Source organism: Artibeus jamaicensis, unplaced genomic scaffold (genome assembly GCF_021234435.1).
Source record: "Artibeus jamaicensis isolate MK-2021 breed Jamaican fruit bat unplaced genomic scaffold, CSHL_Jam_final contig_558, whole genome shotgun sequence".
Classification (NCBI taxonomy): Eukaryota; Metazoa; Chordata; class Mammalia; order Chiroptera; family Phyllostomidae; genus Artibeus; species Artibeus jamaicensis.
Window position 1 is genome coordinate 4,160,716 of NW_026521886.1, and position 21,452 is coordinate 4,182,167.

Below are 21,452 nucleotides of genomic sequence, written 5' to 3' on the forward strand. Positions count from 1 at the left end.
TACGATATTTGCTGTTTTATAAGTGGCTTCTTTCTTTAAAAAAAATTGTTTGTTTGTTTGTTTGTTTTTAGAGAGAGGGGACCGAGTTCATAACACAGGCATGTGCCCTGAGCAGGAATCAAACTTTTGCTTTACTGTATGATGCCCAACTAACTGATCCACACCCACCAGTGAGGGCTGTAACTGGCTTCTTTCACTTAGCATAAGATTTTCAAGGTCCATCCTGTTGTAGCCTGTATCAGAACATTTTATTCTCGCAATAATAAATATACATTTACACTTCAACTGACTGGATACAGTTTCAGCAGAATAAATTTTTTTAAGATTTTATTTTTATTTATTTTTAGAGAGAGGAGAAGGGAGGGAGAGAAACATCAGTGTGTGGCCGCCTCTCACGTGCCCCCTACTGGGGACCCAGCCCTCAACCCAGGCATGTGCCCTGACTGGGAATCATACTGGCGACCCTCTGGCTCGCAGGCTGGCATTCAAGCCACTGAGCCATACCAGACAGGGCCAGAATGATTTTTTTTCTAACTGAAGTTTTATTTCTGCAATGATTGGAAACCAAATATTTTTATACTAACAATTAAATCCAAATGTCCTGTCCTTGTTCTTTATTATAGTGATAAGTTATGACCATAGACTCTTAATCTGTCACCAGAAACGGTGCTGATGTAGACCTTCTGCTGCTGTGACTCTCAAAGGCTGAGGCTTCTAGATGCTGTAGTTGAAGCCTGGCCCTGGGGGCTTCCAGGTCTGTGCAACACACATCCTGTCAGGCAGGCAACTGGTACTTCAGGGCCTGGTGGATTTAACAGGGCTCCTCCCCTGAGCTGTTCTTCCCTTGGCTTGGCTAAGAGCCCAAGAGAAAAATAGGAAAAGACATAACTGGACAGTTTTCCAAAAGAAATAAAATAACTAGTGCACACAAGGGAAAGCATTCAAATGAGTCAAGGAAATGCAAATTCAAACAAGGTGTTACCCATTCATTTTCTAAACCATCGAAGCAACAAAATATTTGAAGATTAGAATGCCCAGTGCTGGCTATAATGCAGTGAGATCAGATCACTTGTGTACCTGTGTAAATTAGGATATTCAGTCATCCATTTGAGTAGATAGTCAGGATTGTGTCAGACACTACTACAGTTGCTGAGGAAATAAATGTTCATTTTATATGCATAAAATTCTTTATTAAAGTATCATTAATAAAAATAGCAACAATTGGAAACTACCTAAATGCCCAGCAATTTGGGTTTTATAAAATACCTGATGAGTTAAGAATAAAGCAACATGGACAAAAGCAAAGAAAAAAATCTACATAGTTAATTTAGTTTAAAAATGTTTACATGAAAATTTGGCAGATACGGTTTTTGGTGGCCTATTTGTCCCTTTCCCAAATTTTCTATGGTACTGATATTTGCTAAAATAATGAAATTGTTTTTGGTGACACCTGAATGGTAGTCTGTTTACACTGCCTCTGACTCTCAGGACATGTACTAACTGTTTTGTTATTGTGAGTTTCTCAGTCATGTTTTTAATGTCCAGAGTCTGGTCTCAAATTGCCCAGGGTGATATGGTCATTCTGGGTCTTGCAGGGGCACTGAGGATATCACCTCTCCTCATGGTATCCCTCTCGACCTTCTGGACCGAGTGATGATCATCCGGACCATGTTATATACTCCGCAGGAAATGAAACAGGTGAGCCTACCCTCTCCCTTCCTCTCTCTGTTCCCTTCTTAATTGCTGCTAGTGTTCCTTGATGCCATGTAGGAACGACTGGCTCCCACCACTGTCCCATCACTATGCTGCATCCTTGTATAAGTCACAATACTCTGAGCCTCAGTCTTCCCATCTGAGGGATGGATGGGCCAATTAGATACTGCCTAAAGTGTCACAAAACCTTAGTTGCCTACATCCCTCCTGATAAACTTTAGGAAAGAGATGGTGAAAAATATTGACTTGATGACAGCCATTAGGGGGGTCACTGAAAAAGGAAGTTCTAGGAAAAGGGCATGAAATGATTTAGCAATAGCCTCTTGGTGCCTACGCCAGACCCTGTTTGAGGATTTTTTTGCTCAGTGGGCAAAGCCAGGTACTCTGTCCCAATAGAACCCACAGCAGGCTCGCTTTAGCAGGATGCAGAAGCTATAGGGGGTGAGCACTCGAGTCCTAGCAGAGCTGTATACATCATGACCAATGGGTTTCTCAGGGACTTTGGAGGCTGTGCCTGGGGCTGCTGCCTTGGTTATAGAGATGATAGTAAACAGGGTCACACATCTCAGAGAGGCACCTGGAATGGAGGTCATGAAACTAACCTTACAATGAGAGGCTTGAAGGAGATGTACATGGAAGCATCTAGCTCAATTGCTGCGTAGAGTGCATGCCAGAATTCCATGTTAGCTGAATTTAGGGTGGAGGTGACAGGGCCCTATGAGATTGGGCCCTATCCCAAGGGGTACAGCCCCAGTTCTTGCAGGAATTGCCTCTTGCTTGATCTGGAGCTGGAACACCAGTTGTGTGCTAAATAATGCCTAGGCACTGCACACTTAGAATTTCTAGTTCCCTAATTGGTACTAGGGTACTTTGGTAGTTGTTACAGTCATAATCTCTTTTCTTTTTGATGGCTGAGTTGCAGAGTGGCAAGTCCAGGATGCAAAGCCAGACAGTTCCATACAGAGCCCAGGCCATCTGCTCAGTGGTAGATTGTGCTCTAGGTTGCTGACCCATTGGAGCAGTACAGGCTGTGTTCTTTTCCCTGCTCTGTCCACCCATGCTTCAGATGATGGTCTCACTTCCAGGATGTAGGTCTTTCACTTTGAGGTCCACATATGGCCAAGGCCGGGGACGTGGAGTGGACCAGGGCTTCACTGACATCTTAATAGGCTCTGCCTGGACCCTCTCCCCTCACCAGGGCACAGGCACTGTTTGTTGGACATTGCGCTAAATTTATGGACGTGCGTAGCCAGCATGATTCCATTTGATTTCCAGTAACCACGAGACAGGGAAAACTGTTATTGTCGTGATTCTTAAAGATGAGGACACAAAGACTTAGGCTAACTAAATGTCTAAGTTCATAAAGCTGGTCAGTGGCAAGTATGTGATAGGGCTAACAGGAATCCAGGCTATCTGATCCTGAAGCCCATGTTCCTAAGTGCTATGGTACCAGCCTCCTACCTGCTAGAAATAACAAGTTCAGGTGGAGTCGCTCTGGCAATTTGTTGGCAAGGCCTTTCCTTTTGGAGCTCTGAAGGCCTCTCCTAGGATTTTCTTGGCTGTCCCCTTACTCATGTGTAGCCTATCTGCCTGGTCCTGTCAACGTTTCTTGTTGACCACTACCCAGGAGTGCTGGGGTGAGCATGGAGTTGGAGGTCTCCCTTCATAACCAGCATTGATAGAATATTGAAATAATTGTAGTTCATGGCAGCAACTGTGCATTATTAGGAGATAATGTCCATGTCTGGGGGCCTTATCACCAGCTAATGGTCTTTTGCTCTTGGATGAATGCTAGGTTGAAGTCAAAGCATTCATTGAATAGAAAGTGGAAGCAAAAGCAAAGGATAAATTGGTCCCTTTCCCATCCTTAGCTTTGAGACTAGAGCCTACTGGGAAAGGCAGCCCTACACACTCAGATCACTTCTTGTGTCTCTGTGAGCCTTCCTGATTCACTGCAAGATCTGTTCCCTTCTCTCAAGGTTGTCATGAGGACTAAGTGAGATAATGACAGTAAATGGATAGGATCAGCTGTCCCTTCCTACTGCAGTTATTACTGATATTAACAGCTTGCAGTTGTAGATATCCACTGGGATCCTCACAACAGCTTTCAATAACCAGGGTTTGCGACTTGAAAAAAACAAGGGCCCCATGGTCACAGAGAATAAGCTGCAGAGCTAGGACTGTACTCAGAGCCAGTTCACATGTTTACTCCATTTGACCCTGGACCACGTGATATGTTCTCCCCTGGAATGTTCTACAACTGTGCCTTCCAGAGCAGTGACTACCGGCCAGCTCCTGGCCTGGTTACATTTGCTTAGCCAGGCCTCCTCTTGGGTTAGCAGAGGACAGACTGCCATTATGCACACTGTTTTTTGTTCTGATGGGTTCAAGGAATAACCTCGGCATTTTTACTGGAGCCTGGCACAGGTCTTTAAAAAACAGAGTAAATGTAACATGTATTCTGCCATCAGTGCCGACACTCTCATAAACTATCCCTGCAGGTTATTAAATGATTAAAGATCTAATTTATGAACTATCCATTTCCAAACAGTCTGAAACAGGAGCTCTTGGGATTGCTCTGACTTGCTTTAGAGAGAGTGAGAGGAGTGTCCCTGACATTTCTGAAGCCCAACTTCCAATTCAGTGCAGCTCGCTAAAGATGAAATGCTCAGGGCTGAAACTTTGCCCTTAACCAGGCTCAAGGATTAAATATTTGCATCTCGTAAAGTTTCTGAACGTCCTAGGTGACATTTTTCTTGACAGGACCTGGAGGTTTCCTTTGTCCCCAGCTAGCAGTGGAGAATTCCTTTTTATATTGAGCAAAACCTGTATGGCTCTGACTGTTATGGTCGGTGGGGAGTCCTGTGGAGGGAGCTGGGAGCGGGGATCTTCCTTCCTGTTCCATTTCTGTCTTCCTCATGTCCACTAAGGACCTTCTGTGCTCAGCTGCATTTATGGTGATTTGGGACCCCAGGGAACCCCTCATGTACAAGCTAAGATACTTTGTACAGAGGTCATACCTTAGCAGCACTGGCTAAACAGATAATGTTTTATGTGGCTGGTGCAGTGTGAAATATTTCAGCAAATTGACATTTAGAAATCAGGACATTTCATACAAAATCTGAGTTCCGAGTCTTTTTGACAGAATAAAAGACTTTCTTGCTAGTATCTGGCCTTCCAGCCCTGGCCCTGATCCTGAGCCTGTCTTTCTTACTGAGGAAGACCTTTCTGATTCATAGCAGGCTGGCCCCTTATGAAAGTCACTAGACACTAAACTCCCTCACTCTACAGCTCCTGCTCTCATGGTCTCTTTCTGAGAGCTGAAAGGCCAGCTTTAAAGTGCGTATGTCCTAAAACTCTGGTCTCTCTCTTTCCCTTGTAAAGCTTTAGCTGGGGGGCTTAGTCTTTCCCACTTCCTAAGCCTCTACCTGGGTGTGTTTTTATGACTTTAATTTAAACAAGGGCTTCTTGATATGTTTATGAAGCTGCCAAAGTGAAAAATTCCTATATTATTTGAGGCTCAAAGTCTTCACGTTATCTCAGTTTCACAATACACAACATCATTATCCCAGCTGCCCCTTATCACTCAGTGCTGGCGTGCCTGCAGGATCCTGGTGCCACTTGGGTTACTGCATCCACACTGCCAGCTTGTTTTCCATCCATCTTTACTAGGATCTGCAAACTAACAAACATTGGCTTCTTCTTGATAGATTAGCTATCTTTGGGTGATGTTATGAGGGCTGGTAAATCTGTAAAAGTAACTTTTAAAAAATTTACTTAACTATTTTATTTATTAAGCAAATAAAGAATCTTTGTTCTTGTCTGAGTCTTAAAGGTGGTGGTGTCTGTACTGGAGAGGAAGGTTAGAGGCTGTGTGGGAGCCTGGGCAGATTTTGGAGGAGCTTCAGTTTTCTTGCTCTGGAAATTGAGTGGCCTGGGCTGGGAGGCAGGAGCTGAGCCATCCTGGTACACACCTCCAGGGATACCAGCTGCTTTCTAGTCAGTATGAATGGAATACTCTGGCTTTAAAGCTATTCACAGTGCAGCTGACACCCGATGGGTATGTGTGTGCAGTCCTGGGTAGGGGTCAGCTCTTTGCCTCACCAGCCCAAGATTGGGCCTCTGCTGCTGTAATGATGGGGACTAGAAACACTGAACAAGATTGTTTTTAAAGCACTTTATAAATGAGATACTTAAGATTGGTCACTGTTAATCATGGTTTTTCTCCTCCAAAAGATTATTAAAATCCGTGCCCAGACAGAGGGAATCAACATCAGTGAGGAGGCACTGAACCACCTGGGAGAGATCGGTACCAAGAGCACTTTGAGGTGAGCCAGTTGTCCCCTGGACCAGTGTCTGCCTGGTGCTGCTCCAGACCCCATGGTGCCTTCTCAGCAAAGTCTGTGGGGACGTAAAGTTCTGTTAGAACGTAAAGGCCCCCTTCTCAGGGCATAGGACTATGTCTGCTATTAGTGGTATGGGTCTTATCCAAGGACACTGATTTAGAGTGCAGAATATTTAGATTGATTGTGTTCTAAAAGTTAGATTAACAGGTTAAGTTCCCTTGTCCTGTAGTAGATGCACTCCTGTGATAGAGAGCTGGCTCTGACCCCGGGCCATTCCCCTTGGTAGAGGAAATGGACAGAACCGGAGACCAGGGTCCAGAGCAAGGAGTTCATTAGGTGGGCCCTGCCTTGCCACCTTACCCCCTCACCCATGCTGGCTCTGTTCTTCTGGTGTGTCTTAGATAGGAATGGTGGGTGTAGGTGAATGTGAGGAACTATTGCAGACATAGACTGCTTTCCTGATAATGGCTTGAAGCTGTTGCCTATTCGGGATGTCTGTCCTCAGTGTTCTGGCTTCTTGTGAAATCATTACTTCCTTGTCACTAATTCCCTCACTCCTGAAGTTGAAGCAGAATTGTAAGCTTTTTTGTTTGGGTGGAGTGGTGCTTTTAAAAACTGGATCTTCACGCCTTTGGTTGGAGCATGTGCTTTCAGGCTGTCTGTTCATTTCCCTGCCATGTTCAATGTCCTGATCTGAACCTTGGCATTGCCTGTGACAAAATTTGTAGTTCCTTTCAAGCAGCAGTGGAATTACCTCCTGTCAGAGAATTTTTAGATTGTGACAAAGATTTGGGGAGTAGGACTTGGCTATGTTCAGGACTTCTGACCTCTCCAATGAGGTCATGACTGCAACTCTCTGAGTAAGGACAATTCTCATATCTTCTCGTTTGCTGTGTCCACAACATCTAGCGCAAGCCCAGCATTGGGCTTAGCCCCAGGTGTCAGTGCTCCTGCTGGTCTGGGATGGGGCTCCTATCTGTGGCCACTGTTTCACTCCTGCCCTGGCCCCTGTTCCCTTTAGGTACTCAGTGCAACTGCTGACCCCGGCCAGCTTGCTTGCTAAGATCAACGGGAAGGACAGCATCGAGAAAGAGCATGTTGAAGAGATCAGTGAGCTCTTCTATGATGCCAAGTCATCAGCCAAAATCCTGGCTGACCATCAGGATAAGTACATGAAGTGAGTCTTTCTGCAAAGAGGGACTCCCTGGCATGTCTGGGCCTGGATACAGCCTGCAGATACAAGGTTAACTCCTGGCCTTCAGATTCTGTTCCAACTTGGGCATGGTTAGCAGCAAGTTCAGTGTGCTAAGTGTTTTAAATTATCATAATTTCTCCTGTGGTTCCTTTGAAGGAGCCCTGCCTCACCTGGCATGTTTTCTAATAAATCATTATAGGATATTTTGGTGGCATCTCTTTCTCTTTCTTCTTTTAATTAAAACAAATAAACTTTGTGTTTTAGAACAGTTTTAGATGTTGTGAAGATTGTACAGGGCATTCCCACATACCTCACACCCAGCTTCTCTGTTGTTAATATCTTATTAGTAGTATGTAGTACATTTGTCACAGTTGATGAACCAACAGTGATACATTATTATACTTCATATTTTCTGTCCCAGGTTCCTACATTACCTTTAGTTGTCATTTCTCTTTCAACTCCTTGTGGCTGTTGTTTTTGATGACCTTCAAGTTCTGAGGAACACTGGTCAGGTGTTCTGTCTAATATTCCTCAGTGGGGTATATTAGCTGTTTTTCTCATGATTAAACCAGGATCGTGGGTTATTGGGAGTAAGTCCATACAGGTAAAGTGCAATTTTTATCACATATCAACATGACTCATCACTATTAAAGTTGACCTTAATGACCTGGCTGAGGTGTTTGTCAGGTTTCTCCACTGTAAAGTTACTCTTTTCCCTCTTCTCATACTGTCCTCTTTGGAAGAAGTCACTGAGCATAGTCCACACTTAAGAGGTGGGGAGTTTTTCTCTGCCTCCTTAAGGGCTGAGCATCTACATTAATTATTTGGAATTTATCTACACAGGAGATTGTCTTTTCTTGCCATTTGTTTATTCATTTATCTCTGTATGGACTCAAGGATATTTATAATATACTTTGGGTTATAATCCAGTGACACATTATTTTGCTGCTCAAATTTGTCCAGCTTTGACCATTGAGGGTTCTTTCAGTTGGTTTCTGTGTACCTCAACATGACTCCATCACTGGTACTACATTTCTTTGTGAGTTCAATGAAGTGGGGCTTTCAGCCATTTGAGAGGAAAAAGAAATGACAGTGTCTGACAGATGCCATACTGAAACATTCTCACCTGGTAGGATGAACACCATGTTCTTTCTATCAGGCTGTCTCCTGTCTGCTAGCTCTGTGCTGCCTGAGGCAGGGCTTAGCCACAAAAGTAGTACCTTGGTACAAGCTGGTTGTTTTGGTTCTTTGCCCTCATGGGCAGGATCTCCATACTCTTTTTATTTGTGCAAAAAAAGGGACTGACCAAGACAGCCATTTTCATCCAGTAGTTGTTCTAATCCAAGTTAACCATGAGGTCCTTGGGGGGCAAGTACAACTGTTCTCTCATTAGTGATGATCATCTGAGCGTGTCCAGGAGACTGCAGGACAGGAAGGCTGAGATAATGCTGTGGGAGTCCATTCAGCCTTCTCAGAGTCCTCAGGCCCTGAGGAGGGCCCAGCTAGTCCCTGATGCCAGAATGGATATTCTTCTGGCCTGGCACCTGAAGGAAGTCTCAGCATGGGGGTGGGACACTTCCTAAAGTCAGGGCTGAGCTCTGGTTTGTCCTGGCTACTCATATCCTGTGTCTCTGGCCTCCCAACATAAGCAACATTAGAAAAACAGAATAGTGGTACCTCTGATACCAATGTAGCAAGAGCTGATTGTGGGCGAGAGCCTGTGTTAATGCTTCATATTTCCTTTCACATTAACACAGCACCCCTATGATATTGGTGCCAGTTAGGTCTCTTGTGCAGCTGGTAAGAGATGGAACCAGAAGATTTGGAATCAGAGTGGTTGGAATCTGTTTGTATAATACCTTCCTCAGGGTGCTGAGTTGTTGGGGGCCAGGGGAGAACTTCAAGATCTGACCTCCATTCCAGGCAGGTGAGGCAAGCAAGGGCAGGTATGAGGAAAGTGAGTTCGCTAAGGTGATATCCCAGAGGAGAACCAGACTCTGCTCACCTGGACCTCTTCCAGCCCCCAAACCTTTCAGAGTGTTTGAGGAGCAGTAGAGAAGCAGTGGTGATGGCAAACCTCTCAGTACAGTTTGGGACAGAGACTTTTGCAGCTGCTCAGGGACCCCTGATGTCTAGAGGAGTTCTGGTGAGGAGGGCAGTGAGTGTGGTCACAGCCCCCTGGTCTTCAGGAGTTCTGCTCCTTCGTGTTCAGGGATATGACCCACCTCATTTGTCTCACGTAAGTGAAAAAGATGGTTCTGGGAAGGTAAGGTTATTTTAATTTTCCTATTTTTTCCAGCAAGTCCTGTAATTATAACATTAATCTTCTAGATGAAGTTTTTACAACCAGTCCCCTCACTGACTATGAGAAGTTTTTCCATCCATTACCAAAAGGGAAACAGACCCTGAAGGGAGGAAAATATTTGTTACATCTTATCTAGCTGACACACAATCTACCAACAATTATAGCAGGCCCATTTTTTGTACTATTTCAGCTCTGGTGTGAAAAATTGCTATAATATGAAAGCGAGGCAGGGTGAAAGTCGGTCATGGGAAATGGCTGATATTCCAAGCTCTGGGCGCATGTTCTCCATTGCCTATCCACAAACTGATTGAATGGCCTGGAGAACAGAGTATTTGCATGTAAATCCCAGCTCCCTGTTCCTGTGCTAATGGCCTCACCATGAGAGCAGGAAGGTTTTTGAAAGACTGTCCCTGGCCCTTGCTGAGAATCCACCTTATCCTCCCTTTATTTTCTCAGCCCAAATACCTTCTCACTGCCACCCCTCCTTTGTTATACCCTCTGTATGGGTTCATAGGATATTTTGTTTTTTAGAACTAAACAGATGATGGTGTCATAACCAGAATTCTAGTGACTTCTTGATTAGTAAAACTTTCTCAACCATTTTTCTAATGAAAACAGAGCTGCACAATTGTGGAAGTCACACTCTCTGTTGGCCTCCTTGTCTCAGACCCCAGGGCCAAAAGGCTTTTTACTGCCAGGAAAGCAGATGTGCATCATCCGGCATCCCTCATTCCCTACCAGGGCCAGCCTGGAGGGACCTGAACAGTTCTTGATCTTGTGGGGGTCCTAGGCAGAAGGTACAGGTGGGAAAGGGGAGAAACCAGGTTCCAGGGACATGGCAGTTAGTGATGTGATTTTGACTGGTCCTTGGTCCTGAGCCTAGTCCCTTCTGGTCCTGAGCCTTCCTTTCCTCATCCATAAGATGAACGCAGTCATATCCCATAGATCCATGGAGGACATGGTGAGGTGACATGTGGCTGTATTGGGTACTCAAGATACTGAAATCCAATGAAGAATTCCCAATCCCTATCCCTCTGGGGAGAAGAGGTCACTATTTGTCCAACAGAAGACAGAAACTGGCTGGCTCCATCCTTCCTCATCCCAGACAGTCGGCCCTTGCAAAGGTTTAGAAAAGGCCATTAGCTGGACCATTCCCTGTTAGGCCAAGGGACAGGCAGGCTTGGGGACACACAGGCTCAGGAGCAAAGAGGAGAGAAACTTGCAAAGGCATGGGCTGGTGCTTCCTCCCAGCCAAGCTTTTGATCTTTGGAAAAGAGGGCTACTGAGAGGCAAAACTGTCCCCCTCAGGCCACCCGCTGATTATCCTTCTATTCCCCACCCTTCTCTCCTACAGTACGGAGCTACTCCCTCTTCCATTTATTCCTGGGGACAAGGGGTAGGCCTGGTCAGGGTGACTGAGCCTCTGGTGGTGAGGGGTCCAGAGAGCCTCACTGGACCCATGAGTGGGGGAGGAATGGGTCAACCACCGGTGCTGACTGTAAGCTGGCAGCTAACTGACCTTGTTGCCCCTCCCTGTCATTCGGCAGGCAAGTGCTGTAATTAATGGCCGGGCCTCTGCCTGTTCCGCCATCAGCACATGTCTAGGCAGCAATGAATGTGGCTTGTCAGGCTGGCCCAGCCCATGGTGACCCTCGGCCCATGTCCGATGCGATCAATGAGCAGCACACAGCAGGCAGCAGCTGGGCCAGCGTGATAAGGTGGGCGGATGCATGCCCGCTGATTGCCCGCTCCGTCACCTGCCATCACCGACAGTCCGCCAAGGTGCAGATCGGCGCTGTCTACTCCGCGTGATTAATGGGGTCGCAGGCAAACAGTGGGAGGGCTCAGGCACGCAGACCCCACACCGGAGGGATGGGGAGGGTCCAGCACTGTAAAGTGCGTACTGGCCTGCAGCAGATGTAAGTCTGCTAGGCACAAGGAACACAGGGTGGCCAGTGCAGGTCTGGGGCACACGCTTACAGTGCTTCTGCACGGAGCCATCGCAGTATCCAGGACTTAGGCGCAGGGGCTGGGTCATGGGATTGAACAGCATGTACAGAAGTGTCACTAAGGTGTGTCGGGCGTTAGTGCGCAGTCACCAAGAGTCTGACTTCGACTGACTGTGAACAGTCAGCCGCTAGGGTGGGGGAACAGCTAATGTGATCTCCCTACTCTGACCCCAGAAGCCCTGGCTTATGCTCGCCAGTTGCAGGCCCTCTCCCCACAGTCCCAGCCATCTTTGCAGAACCTCCATCTGACTCAGGCCCCTACCCAAATCCCTTTCCTAGGATCCTACGGCTCAGTGGACAGATAGCAAGGCTCTAAGGGGTGTGTTTCACAGTCCCAGTCACCCAGGCTCTCACACTTACATGCCTACCTGGTTCATGCCACACCAGACCAGGCACTGCGAAGAAGAGATGATGGGTGTAAAGCACACAAACGCCCACTGAAGTGACCCGCTCTCCCAGGCCTCTCCTTGGAAAAAGAGCCAGCCTCCAGCCCTACCACTGAAGACCTGCGCCAGGTGATAAAGGAGAGGCCCAAGAAAACTTGCCAGAGTAGGTTAGAGGATCCCAGAGATGGCCAGCTGTTGCAGGACCGGTTGATGGGTCACAGTGCAGATGGAGGGAGGGGTGAGGAGCAAGGCTAGGCCTAAGCAGTGGGCCATTGGTATCAAAGAAGATGCTCTGCAGGAGCCGGGCCCACTCCTGTGCCACTCCTACTGTTCCAATTGGGAGGTCTCTGGCAGCCTCTCTCTTTACTGATCCCCCGCTGCCCTCCCCCTTGTCCCTACTGCTAGCCCAGCAGCTGGGGTGATTGCGAGACCACAGCCTCCCCATGCTGAAAGAGGCGCTCAGTTGGAGCCCTACCAGGGGTCCTTGGACCCACCCAGCCACACCTTCCTGCCCTGGGGGCATGGCCAAACCTGGAGTGCAATCCTTGACCTTGCCACAGCTGTGGATCAATGCTGAGGCCACCTAGGGTAGGGAGGGAGCCAACGTGCCCCAAAGTGACTGTAGGAAAACAGTCTGGGAATGCTTCCTGTGCTGGGGTTTTAATTTAAAACTTAAAAAAATATATGTTGTGAATAAATTACATCATGGTTCAAAACATAAAAGTACAGTGAAGACTCCCTCATCTTCATCTCGTTCCCCTCTCCAGAAGCAAGCTGCATTATACTGCAGGTGTACCTCTCCAGGGATGTCCTGTGAATATGCATGCCAATACACAAACATTCCCAAGATTTATGAAAATTTTCAAAAGTAACAGAAGTTACAGGAATTGCACAGGAACAATCTGTATACCTATTACCCAGAACTATCCATCCTTCCTTTCCATCTATTTTTATACAACTGTCTTTTTTCATTTCAGAGTTGCAGATGATAATACACTACATCTCTAAATATTTTAGCATATATACAATTATCTAGAGCTCACTATTTGTGGCATTTAAAAATATTGTTTTATTACAGCCTTAGCTGGCGTAGCTCAGTGGATTGAGCATGGGCCTGCAAACCAGAGGATCATGGTTCGATTCCCAATCAGGGCACGTGCCTGGGTTTTGGGCCAGTTCCCAGCAGGGGACACACGAGAGGCAACCATACATTGATATTTCTCTGCTTTCCTTCCCCTCTAAAGATAAATAAATAAAATCTTTTAAAAATATTGTTTGATTACAAATATAATTTTATATTAGTTTCAGTTGTACATCATAATGGTTAGACAGTTACATAATTTACACTGATCCCCTCCCAAATTCTAACACCCACCTGGCACCATACATAGTTATTACAATATTATTGACTATGTTACCTATAGTATATTGACTTTATATCCCCATAACTATTTTGTAATTAGTACTTCTCAATCCCTTCACTTTTTTCACCCAAGACCTCAACCCTCCTCTCATCTGGGAATGCTCAGATTGTTCTCTATACCTATGAGGTTTTCTGTTTTTGTTTTGCTCTTTAAATTCTACATATAAGTGAAATCATAGGTTATTTGTCTTTGACTTATTTCACTTAACATAATACTGTCTAGGTCCATCCATGTTGTCGCAAATGTGAGAGTTCACGTTTTTTATGGCTGAGTAATATTCTGTTGAATATATTTGTACCACTCCTTATCCAATTGTCTTTCGATGGGCACTTGGGTTGTTTCCATATCTTGGATATTGTATTGGGCTGGCCAAAAAGTCCATTTAGTTTTTTCTGTAAAATAAATGACACATTTTTCATTTTCACCAATAACTTTATTGATCTGGATATTTTAAGTATGTTGGCTATCACCTGCATGGTATAATTTTGAATTGTTCTCAGTGTCTCCATTTGATCACGATCAACTACAACTTATCTACCTGATCATGGAGCATTGTCCAGCGAGAAATTTCCAACACGAAACTTTGCAAACCACTTTTGACACCTTCAATCAGTCACAGCACCTTCTCTATACATTGTACAAATCTTTTTTTGCATTTCAGTTGCATTTTAACCTTTCTTGAAATAGGAAAGCATAATATGCCAAAAATGTTGCACATTTTTTTCCATCTTTGATATTAAAATGGCTGCACAAATATTCACTAATTTGGTAAGTTTTAAAAATATATATGCTGATATGATGATGACTGTCACTGTGCAATGTAACAAAATTGTTTTGAATGAATTTATAGACAACTAAACGCTACTAGAGCCATTGTATGGACGAAAACAAAGTTTTTGGCCAACCCAAAATATAGTACTTCAATGACAATAGGAGTCCAAATATCTCAACCATCTTTTGGATTTCTTCAGATATATACCCAGAAGTGGAATTGCTGGGTCATAAGGTAGTTCTACTTTTAATTTATTGAGGAACCTCCATTCTATTTTTTACAATGGCTGCACCAATTTGGAATTCCACCAGTAGTGCACAAGTGTTCCCAGTTCTCTACATCCTTGCCAACACTTGTTTGTTGATTTATATTTGATAGCCATTCTCACAGGTGTGAGGTGGTTTTAATTTGCATTTCTCTAACAATTAGTGACCTTGAACATATTTTCATATTTCTAATGGCCATCTATATGGCCTCTTTAGAGAAATGCCTATTCAGTGTTTATTTGCTTTAGTTCTCACTCCCACCCGAGAACTGGCCTTTCAGATTTCTGAGCAGTTTGAAGCCCCGGGGTCTTCTATTGGAGTGCAGAGTGCTGTGATTGTAGGTGGAATTGATTTAATGTCCCAATCTCTGGCCCTGGCAAAAAAACACAAAAAAAATGCTACATATAATCATAGCAACTCCTAGTTGACTAATTGACCACTTGGAAAATACAAAAGGTTTCAACTTAAGAGCTCTCAAATACTTGGTCATGGATGAAGCAGACAGATTATTGAATATGGATTTTTTTTTAAAGATTTTATTTATTTATCTTTAGAGGGGAAAGGAAGGAGAGAGGGAGAGAACTGGCCTGCAACCCAGGCATGTGCCCTGACTGGGAATCGAACCGTGGTTGCTTGGTTCCCAGGCCCGCGCTCAATCCACTGAGCCACACCAGCCAGGGCTGAATATGGATTTTGAGATGGAGGTCGACAAGATTCTCAAAGTGATTCCTCAAGATTGGAAAACATTTCTTTTTTCTGCTACCATGACCAAGAAGGTGCAAAAACTTCAGCAAGTAGCACTGAAGAATCCTGTGAAATGTGTTGTTTCCTCTACATACCAGACAGTTGAGAAATTACAGCAATATTATATTTTTATTCCTTCTAAATTCAAGGATACCTACCTGGTTTATATTCTAAATGAATTGGCTGGAAACTCCTTTATTATATCTGCAGCACCTGTAACAATACTCAGAGAACAGCCTTGCTACTCTGAAATCTTGGATTTACTGCCATCCCCCTCCACAGACAGATGAGTCAGAGCAAACATCTCAGATCCCTCAACAAGTTTAAGGCAAAGGCTTGTTCCATTCTTCTAGCCACTGATGTTGCAAGCCAAGGTTTGGACATACCTCTTGTGGATGTAATAATGGTCAACTTTAACATTCCTACCCATTCCAAAAATTACATCCATCAAATAGGTCGAACAGCTTGAGACTGGGCGCTCTGGAAGGGCTATTACCTTTGTCACCCAATATGATGCAGAGCTCTTACAGCGCATAGAATGCCTAATTGGGAAGAAACTGCCTGTCTTTCCAACACGGATGACGAGGTTATGATGCTGACAGAATGTGTGACTGAAGCCCAAAGATTTGACAGAATGGAGCTAAGGGAGCATGGAGAAAAGAAGAAACATACACAGGAGGATGCTGGGGACAATGATGATACGGAGGTACCATTGGTGTCAGGAACAAGGTGGTTGGAGGAAGAATGAAGAAACGGAAAGGCCATTAATCTCTTTTATAAAGACTTCATTTCTGGTCCATTTTGTAAAAAGGGATTGAAGAACAGAAAGAAGCCTCCAGCAGAGTTCTTCACACTGAAATTTGTCAGAATTATATCTGAATCTGTTCAGCTAATTCAGTAGTTATTTCCCTTTCTACATGTTGGAGTGGCAGTACTGCAGAATGTTGTTCACAGTGCTGATAGCAGGTTACTACTGTTTTTCAGCTTTGGTTCTTGCTTGTGATGTGAGGAGGATATATTCTGTCACTTCACACACCTTTTGCTTTTTTCAGTTTCAAGTCAAGGACCAAGTTGATGAAGCACTTGACCTGTAATTGTAAAGAAGCCCTACGTTTATAAAATGGTGATACTTAAGCAATTTCAGCTTGTCCTTTGTTACACCTAATGTGAAATAGAAAGTATTATTTTTAAAATAAAAAATTGCATCTTGCACTATTCAGGTCCTCTATTTTAAAAATAGGATTGTTCATTTCTTTGGTGTTCAATTGTATGAGTTCTTTATAAATTTTGGATATTAACCCTTCATCAGATGTATCATTGGTGAATATGCTTTTCCTTCTGAGTAGGTTGTATTTTTGTTTCGTTGATGGTTTCCTTTGCCATACAAAACCTTTTTAGTTTGATGTAGTCTCATTTGTTTATTTTTTCTTTTGTTTCCCTTTCCCTAGGAGCTATATCACAAAAAAATATTATTAAGAGCAATGTCAAACAGTTTACTGCCTATGTTTTCTTCTAGGAATTTTATGATTTCAAGTCTTACATTGAAGTCTTCAAACCATTTTTAGTTTATTCTTGTGTACAGTATAAGAAGGTGATCTAGTTTCTTTTTTTTGCATGTATCTGTCCAATTTTCCCAACGCCATTTACTGAAGACCTTATCTTTACTCAATTCTATCTTCTTGCCTTCTTTGTCAAATATTAATTGAGTTATGACACGGTTTTATTCCTGGACTCTCTATTTTGTTCCATTGATCTCTGTGTCTCTTTTCACACCAGTACCATGCTTTCTTGATTACTATAGCCTTGTAGTATAGATTAACATAAGGTGGCATAATACCTCCAAATTTGTTTTTTTTCTCACCATTGCTTATGACTGTTTGGAGGCTTTTGTGGTTCTATATAAATGTTTGGATTATTTGTTCTTGTGAAAAATGCCATTGGGACTCCGGCCAAGATGGAGGCATAGGTAGACACACTACCTCCTCGCACAATCAAAATAAGGACAACAACAATTTAGAAGCAAAAAACAACCAGTACTGACAGAAAATTGAACTGTATGGAAGTCCAACAACCAAGGAGTTAAAGTAGACATATTCATCCAGACCAGTATGAGGGGTAGAATAGGGCAGCTGGGCATAGAGGGCTCAACACAAAGTGGTAGCAGGCGGACCCAGTGAGGCAGCGGATTGTGGTGGGGTGCTGCACACAAGGCAGCTGGCAGACGAGGCGGTTCTACATTTGCATGTAGATAATCCAGGCGAAACTGGGGAGCCGGACAGAGCTTTTAACCCAGGATCCCAGCATGAAGAAATAAAGCCTCAAAACACCAATTGAAAACACCTGTGGGGCTTCACATGCTGAGAGAAACTCCCAGCCTCATAGGAGAGTTCATTGGAGACACCCACAGAATCCTAGGACGTACACAAAACTTCCCACCTGGGAATCAGCACCAGAAGCTCCCAATTTGTTTGTGGGAAGGAAGGGAAGTGACTGAAATCTAGCAGGGAGTGGAGCAAGCACCATGGTACCCTCTCATGCCCCTGCCCCACATACCACTCAGTGACTGGGTTGACCCACCCGAGTGAACAACTAAGGCTCCACTCCACATTACATAACAGGCATGTCAAGATAAAAAAAAAATGGACAACATGAAAGAACAGATCAAAGCTCCAGAAAAAATACAAGTAAGTGATGAAGAGATAGCCAGCCCATTAAATGCACAGTTCAAAATACTGGTAGTCAGGATGCTCACAGAATTGGTTGAATTTGATCACAAATTAGATGAAAAAGTGAAGGCTACACTAAGTGAAATAAAGGAAAAAGTACAGGGAACCAATAGTGATAGGAAGGAAACTGACTCAAATCAATGAACTAGACCAGAAGGAAGAAAGAAACATCCAACCAGAAAATAATGAAGAAACAAGAATTTAAAAAATGTGAGGAGAGGCTTAGAAACATCCGGGACATTTTAAAATGTTCCAACATCTGGATCATAGGGGTACCAGATGGGGAAGGGGAAGAGCAACAAGTGGAAAAGTTCTTTGAACAAATAATAACGGACAACTTCCCCAAACTGACAAAGGAAATAGATTTTCAGGAAGTCTAGGAAGCTCAGAAACTCCAAAAGAAGGTGGACCCAAGAAGGAACACACCAAGGCACATCATCATTACATTAGCCAAGATTAAAATGAGGGAAAGAATTCTAGAAGCAGCGAGAGAAAAGGAGACAGTAACCTACAAAGAAGTTTCCATCAGACTGTCACCTGATTTCTCAAAAGACACCTTTCAGGCAAGAAGGGGCTGGAAAGAAGTATTCCAAGTCATGAAAGGCAAGGGCCTACATCCAAGATTGTTCTATCCAGCAAAGTTTTCATTTAGAATGGAAAGGCAGATAAAGTGCTTCTCAGGTAAAGTCAAGTTCAAGAAGTTCATCATCACTAAGCCCTTATTATATGAAATCTTAAAGGGACTTGTCTAAGAAAAAGAAGGTAAAAAAACATATATTAAAATGACAGCAAACACAATTATTAACAAGTACACCTAAAATTTAATCTAAAGCAAACTAAACAAACAGGTAGAACAGGAACAGAAGTGGAGATCACATGGAGGGTTAGCAACAGGGGAGTGGGAGGAATAGAGCAGGGGAAAAAGGTACGGAGAATAATTAGCATACATGGTAGATAAAGTATAGACGGGGAGGGTAAACAGTATGGGAAATGTAGAAACTAAAGAAATTGTAAATATAGCACATGAACAGAAACTAGTAAGGGGGAATATGGGAGAGAGGGGGTGTGCAGTATGGAGGGGAGTGAAGGGGGTGAAATGGGGCAACTGTAATAGCATAATCAATAACATTTTTTTTTTTTACTTTTTAAAAAATTTTTGTTCAAGTACAGTTTTCTGGTTTTTAATCCCATCCCGGCCCACCCCACCCCCCAGTGCTCCCCACCTCCTTCTCATTTTCACCCACCTTAGTTGTTGTCCATGTATCCTTTATACTACTTCCTGTAAATCCTTCCTATTTTCCCCCTGAAATTCCCTTCCCTTTCCCCTCTGGTCACTGTCCCCCTGCTCTCTATTTCAGTGTCTTTGTTTTTATTTTGCTTACTTGTTTGTTTCATTGTTTAGCTTCCTGTTAAAGGCGAGATCTTATGGTATTGGTCTTTCAACACCTGGCCTATTTCACTCAGCATAATGCTTTCCAGTTCCATCCATATTGTTGCAAAGGGTAGGAGCTCCTTCTTTCTCTGCTGCATAGAATTCCATTGTGTATATGTACCAAAATTTTTTGATCCATTCGTTTACTGATGGGCACCTAGGTTGCTTCCAACTCTTGGCTATTGTAAAGTGTGCTGCTATGAACATTGTGGTGCATAGGTTCTTTGAAATTGATGTTTTAGGATTCTTAGGATATAATCCTAGCAGTGGAATTGCTGGGTCAAAAGGCAGGTCGATATTTATTTTTCTGAGAAAATTCCATACAGTTTTCAATAATGGTTGTACCAGTCTGCAATCCCACCAACAGTGAACTAAGGACCCCTTTTCCCCACAACCTCTCCAAAATTTGTTGTTTGTTGCTTTGTTTATGATAGCCATTCTGACTGGTGTAAAGTGGCATCTCATTGTGGTTTTAATTTGCATCTCTCTGATAGCTAACGATATTGAGCATCTCTTCAAGTGTCTCTGGATGTTCTGTATGTCCTTCTTTGAGAAATGTCTGTTCAAGTCCTTTACCCACTTTTTAATTGGGTTGGGTGTCTTCTTAGAGTGGAGTCATGTAAGTTCTTTATATATTTTGGAGATTAAACCCATGTCTGAGGTACCATAGGCAAACATGCTTTCCATACAGTTGGTTGTCAAAATATTAATTGGCTGTAGAGAGTTGGTTTGATTTCTGGGCTCTCTGTTCTGTTCCATTGGTCTATGTGCCTGTTTTTATGCCAGTACCAGGCTGTTTTGATTACAGTGGCCTTGTAATACAGATTGATATCAGGAATTGTGATCCCTCCTACTTTGTTCTTCTTTCTCAAAATTGCAGCTGCTACTTGTGGTCATTTATGATTCCATATAAATTTTTAGAGTGTTTGTTCCATGTCTGTGAAATATGCCATTGGTACTTTAATAGGTATTGCATTGAATCTGTATATTGCTTTGGGTAGTATGGACATTTTGATGATGTTAATTCTTCCAATCCATGAACACAGTATATGTTTCCATTTGTTTGTGTCTTCCTTGATTTCTTTCTTCAGGGCTTTGTAGTTTTCTGCGTACAAGTTTTTTACTTCCTTAGTTAGGTTTATTCCCAGATATTTTATTTTTCTTTTTGCTATATCAAATGGGATTTTTTCCTTGATTTCTGCTTCTGCTGAGTCACTGTTAGTATACAAAAAATGCCTTTGATTTCTGCATATTGACTTTGTACCAGCTGTTTTGCCAAATTCATTAATTAGTTCGAGCAGTTTTTGGGTGGAGTCTATAGGATTTTCCATGTACACTACCATGTCATCTGCAAACAGTGACAGTTTTGCTTCCTCCTTTCCTATTTGGATGCCTTTTGTTTCCTTTTCTTGCCTGATCGCTGTGGCTAAAACTTCCAATACTACATTGAGTAGAAGTGGTGAAAGTGGACACCCTTGTCTTGTTCCTGATCTTAGTGGAAAAGCTTTTAGTTTTTTTCACATTGAGTATGATATTGACTGTAGGTCTCTCATATATGGCCTTTATTATTTTGAGAAATGCTCCCTGTATTCCCACTTTGCTGACTGTTTTTATTATAAATGGGTGTTGTACCTTATCAAAAGCTTTTTCTGCATCTATTGATATGATCATGTGGTTTTTGTCTTTGCTTTTGTTTATGTGATGTATTACATTTACTGATTTGCGCATATTGAATCATCCTTGCATACCTAGGATGAATCCCACTTGGTCTTAGTGTATGATCTTTTTGATATTTTGTTGGATGTGATTTGCCAATATTTTGTTGAGGATTTTTTTTTCTTTTTTTTTAAATAAATTTATTTATTTTTTTTGAATTAATTATGCTGTTACAGTTGTTCTATTCCCCCCTTCATTCCCCTCCACCCCTGCCCCCCAACCCCACCATTACCCCCTTTAGTTTATGTCCATGTGTCTCAAGTCCTTTAGGTTCTATATTTCCCATACTATTCTTGCCCCCCCCATCTATTTTCTATCTACTGTCTATGCTACTTGTTTTCTGTACCTTCTCCCCCTGTCTCCTCCTCCCACTCCCCTGTTGCTAACCCTCCTTGAGATCTTCATTTCTATGTTTCCA

General features: G+C 43.2%; 1 protein-coding gene and 1 pseudogene across 3 annotated transcripts in view; both read left to right on the forward strand.

Moving 5' to 3' along the window:
• Positions 1 to 7,457, forward strand: part of RUVBL1 (RuvB like AAA ATPase 1) — a 94,214-nt gene extending 86,757 nt beyond the window's left edge. For all 3 annotated transcript variants that reach the window (XM_037139651.2, XM_053670302.1, XM_037139650.2), the window contains 3 exons: positions 1,596 to 1,698; positions 5,950 to 6,041; positions 7,081 to 7,457. In XM_037139651.2, the coding sequence (XP_036995546.1) occupies positions 1,596 to 1,698; positions 5,950 to 6,041; positions 7,081 to 7,240 (355 nt within the window). In that variant the 3' untranslated portion in view covers positions 7,241 to 7,457. The remainder of the gene's footprint in view (positions 1 to 1,595; positions 1,699 to 5,949; positions 6,042 to 7,080) is intronic.
• A 5,165-nt stretch (positions 7,458 to 12,622) lies between these two features.
• LOC119045032 (probable ATP-dependent RNA helicase DDX47) lies at positions 12,623 to 16,598 on the forward strand (annotated as a pseudogene).
• Positions 16,599 to 21,452: the final 4,854 nt, after the last annotated feature.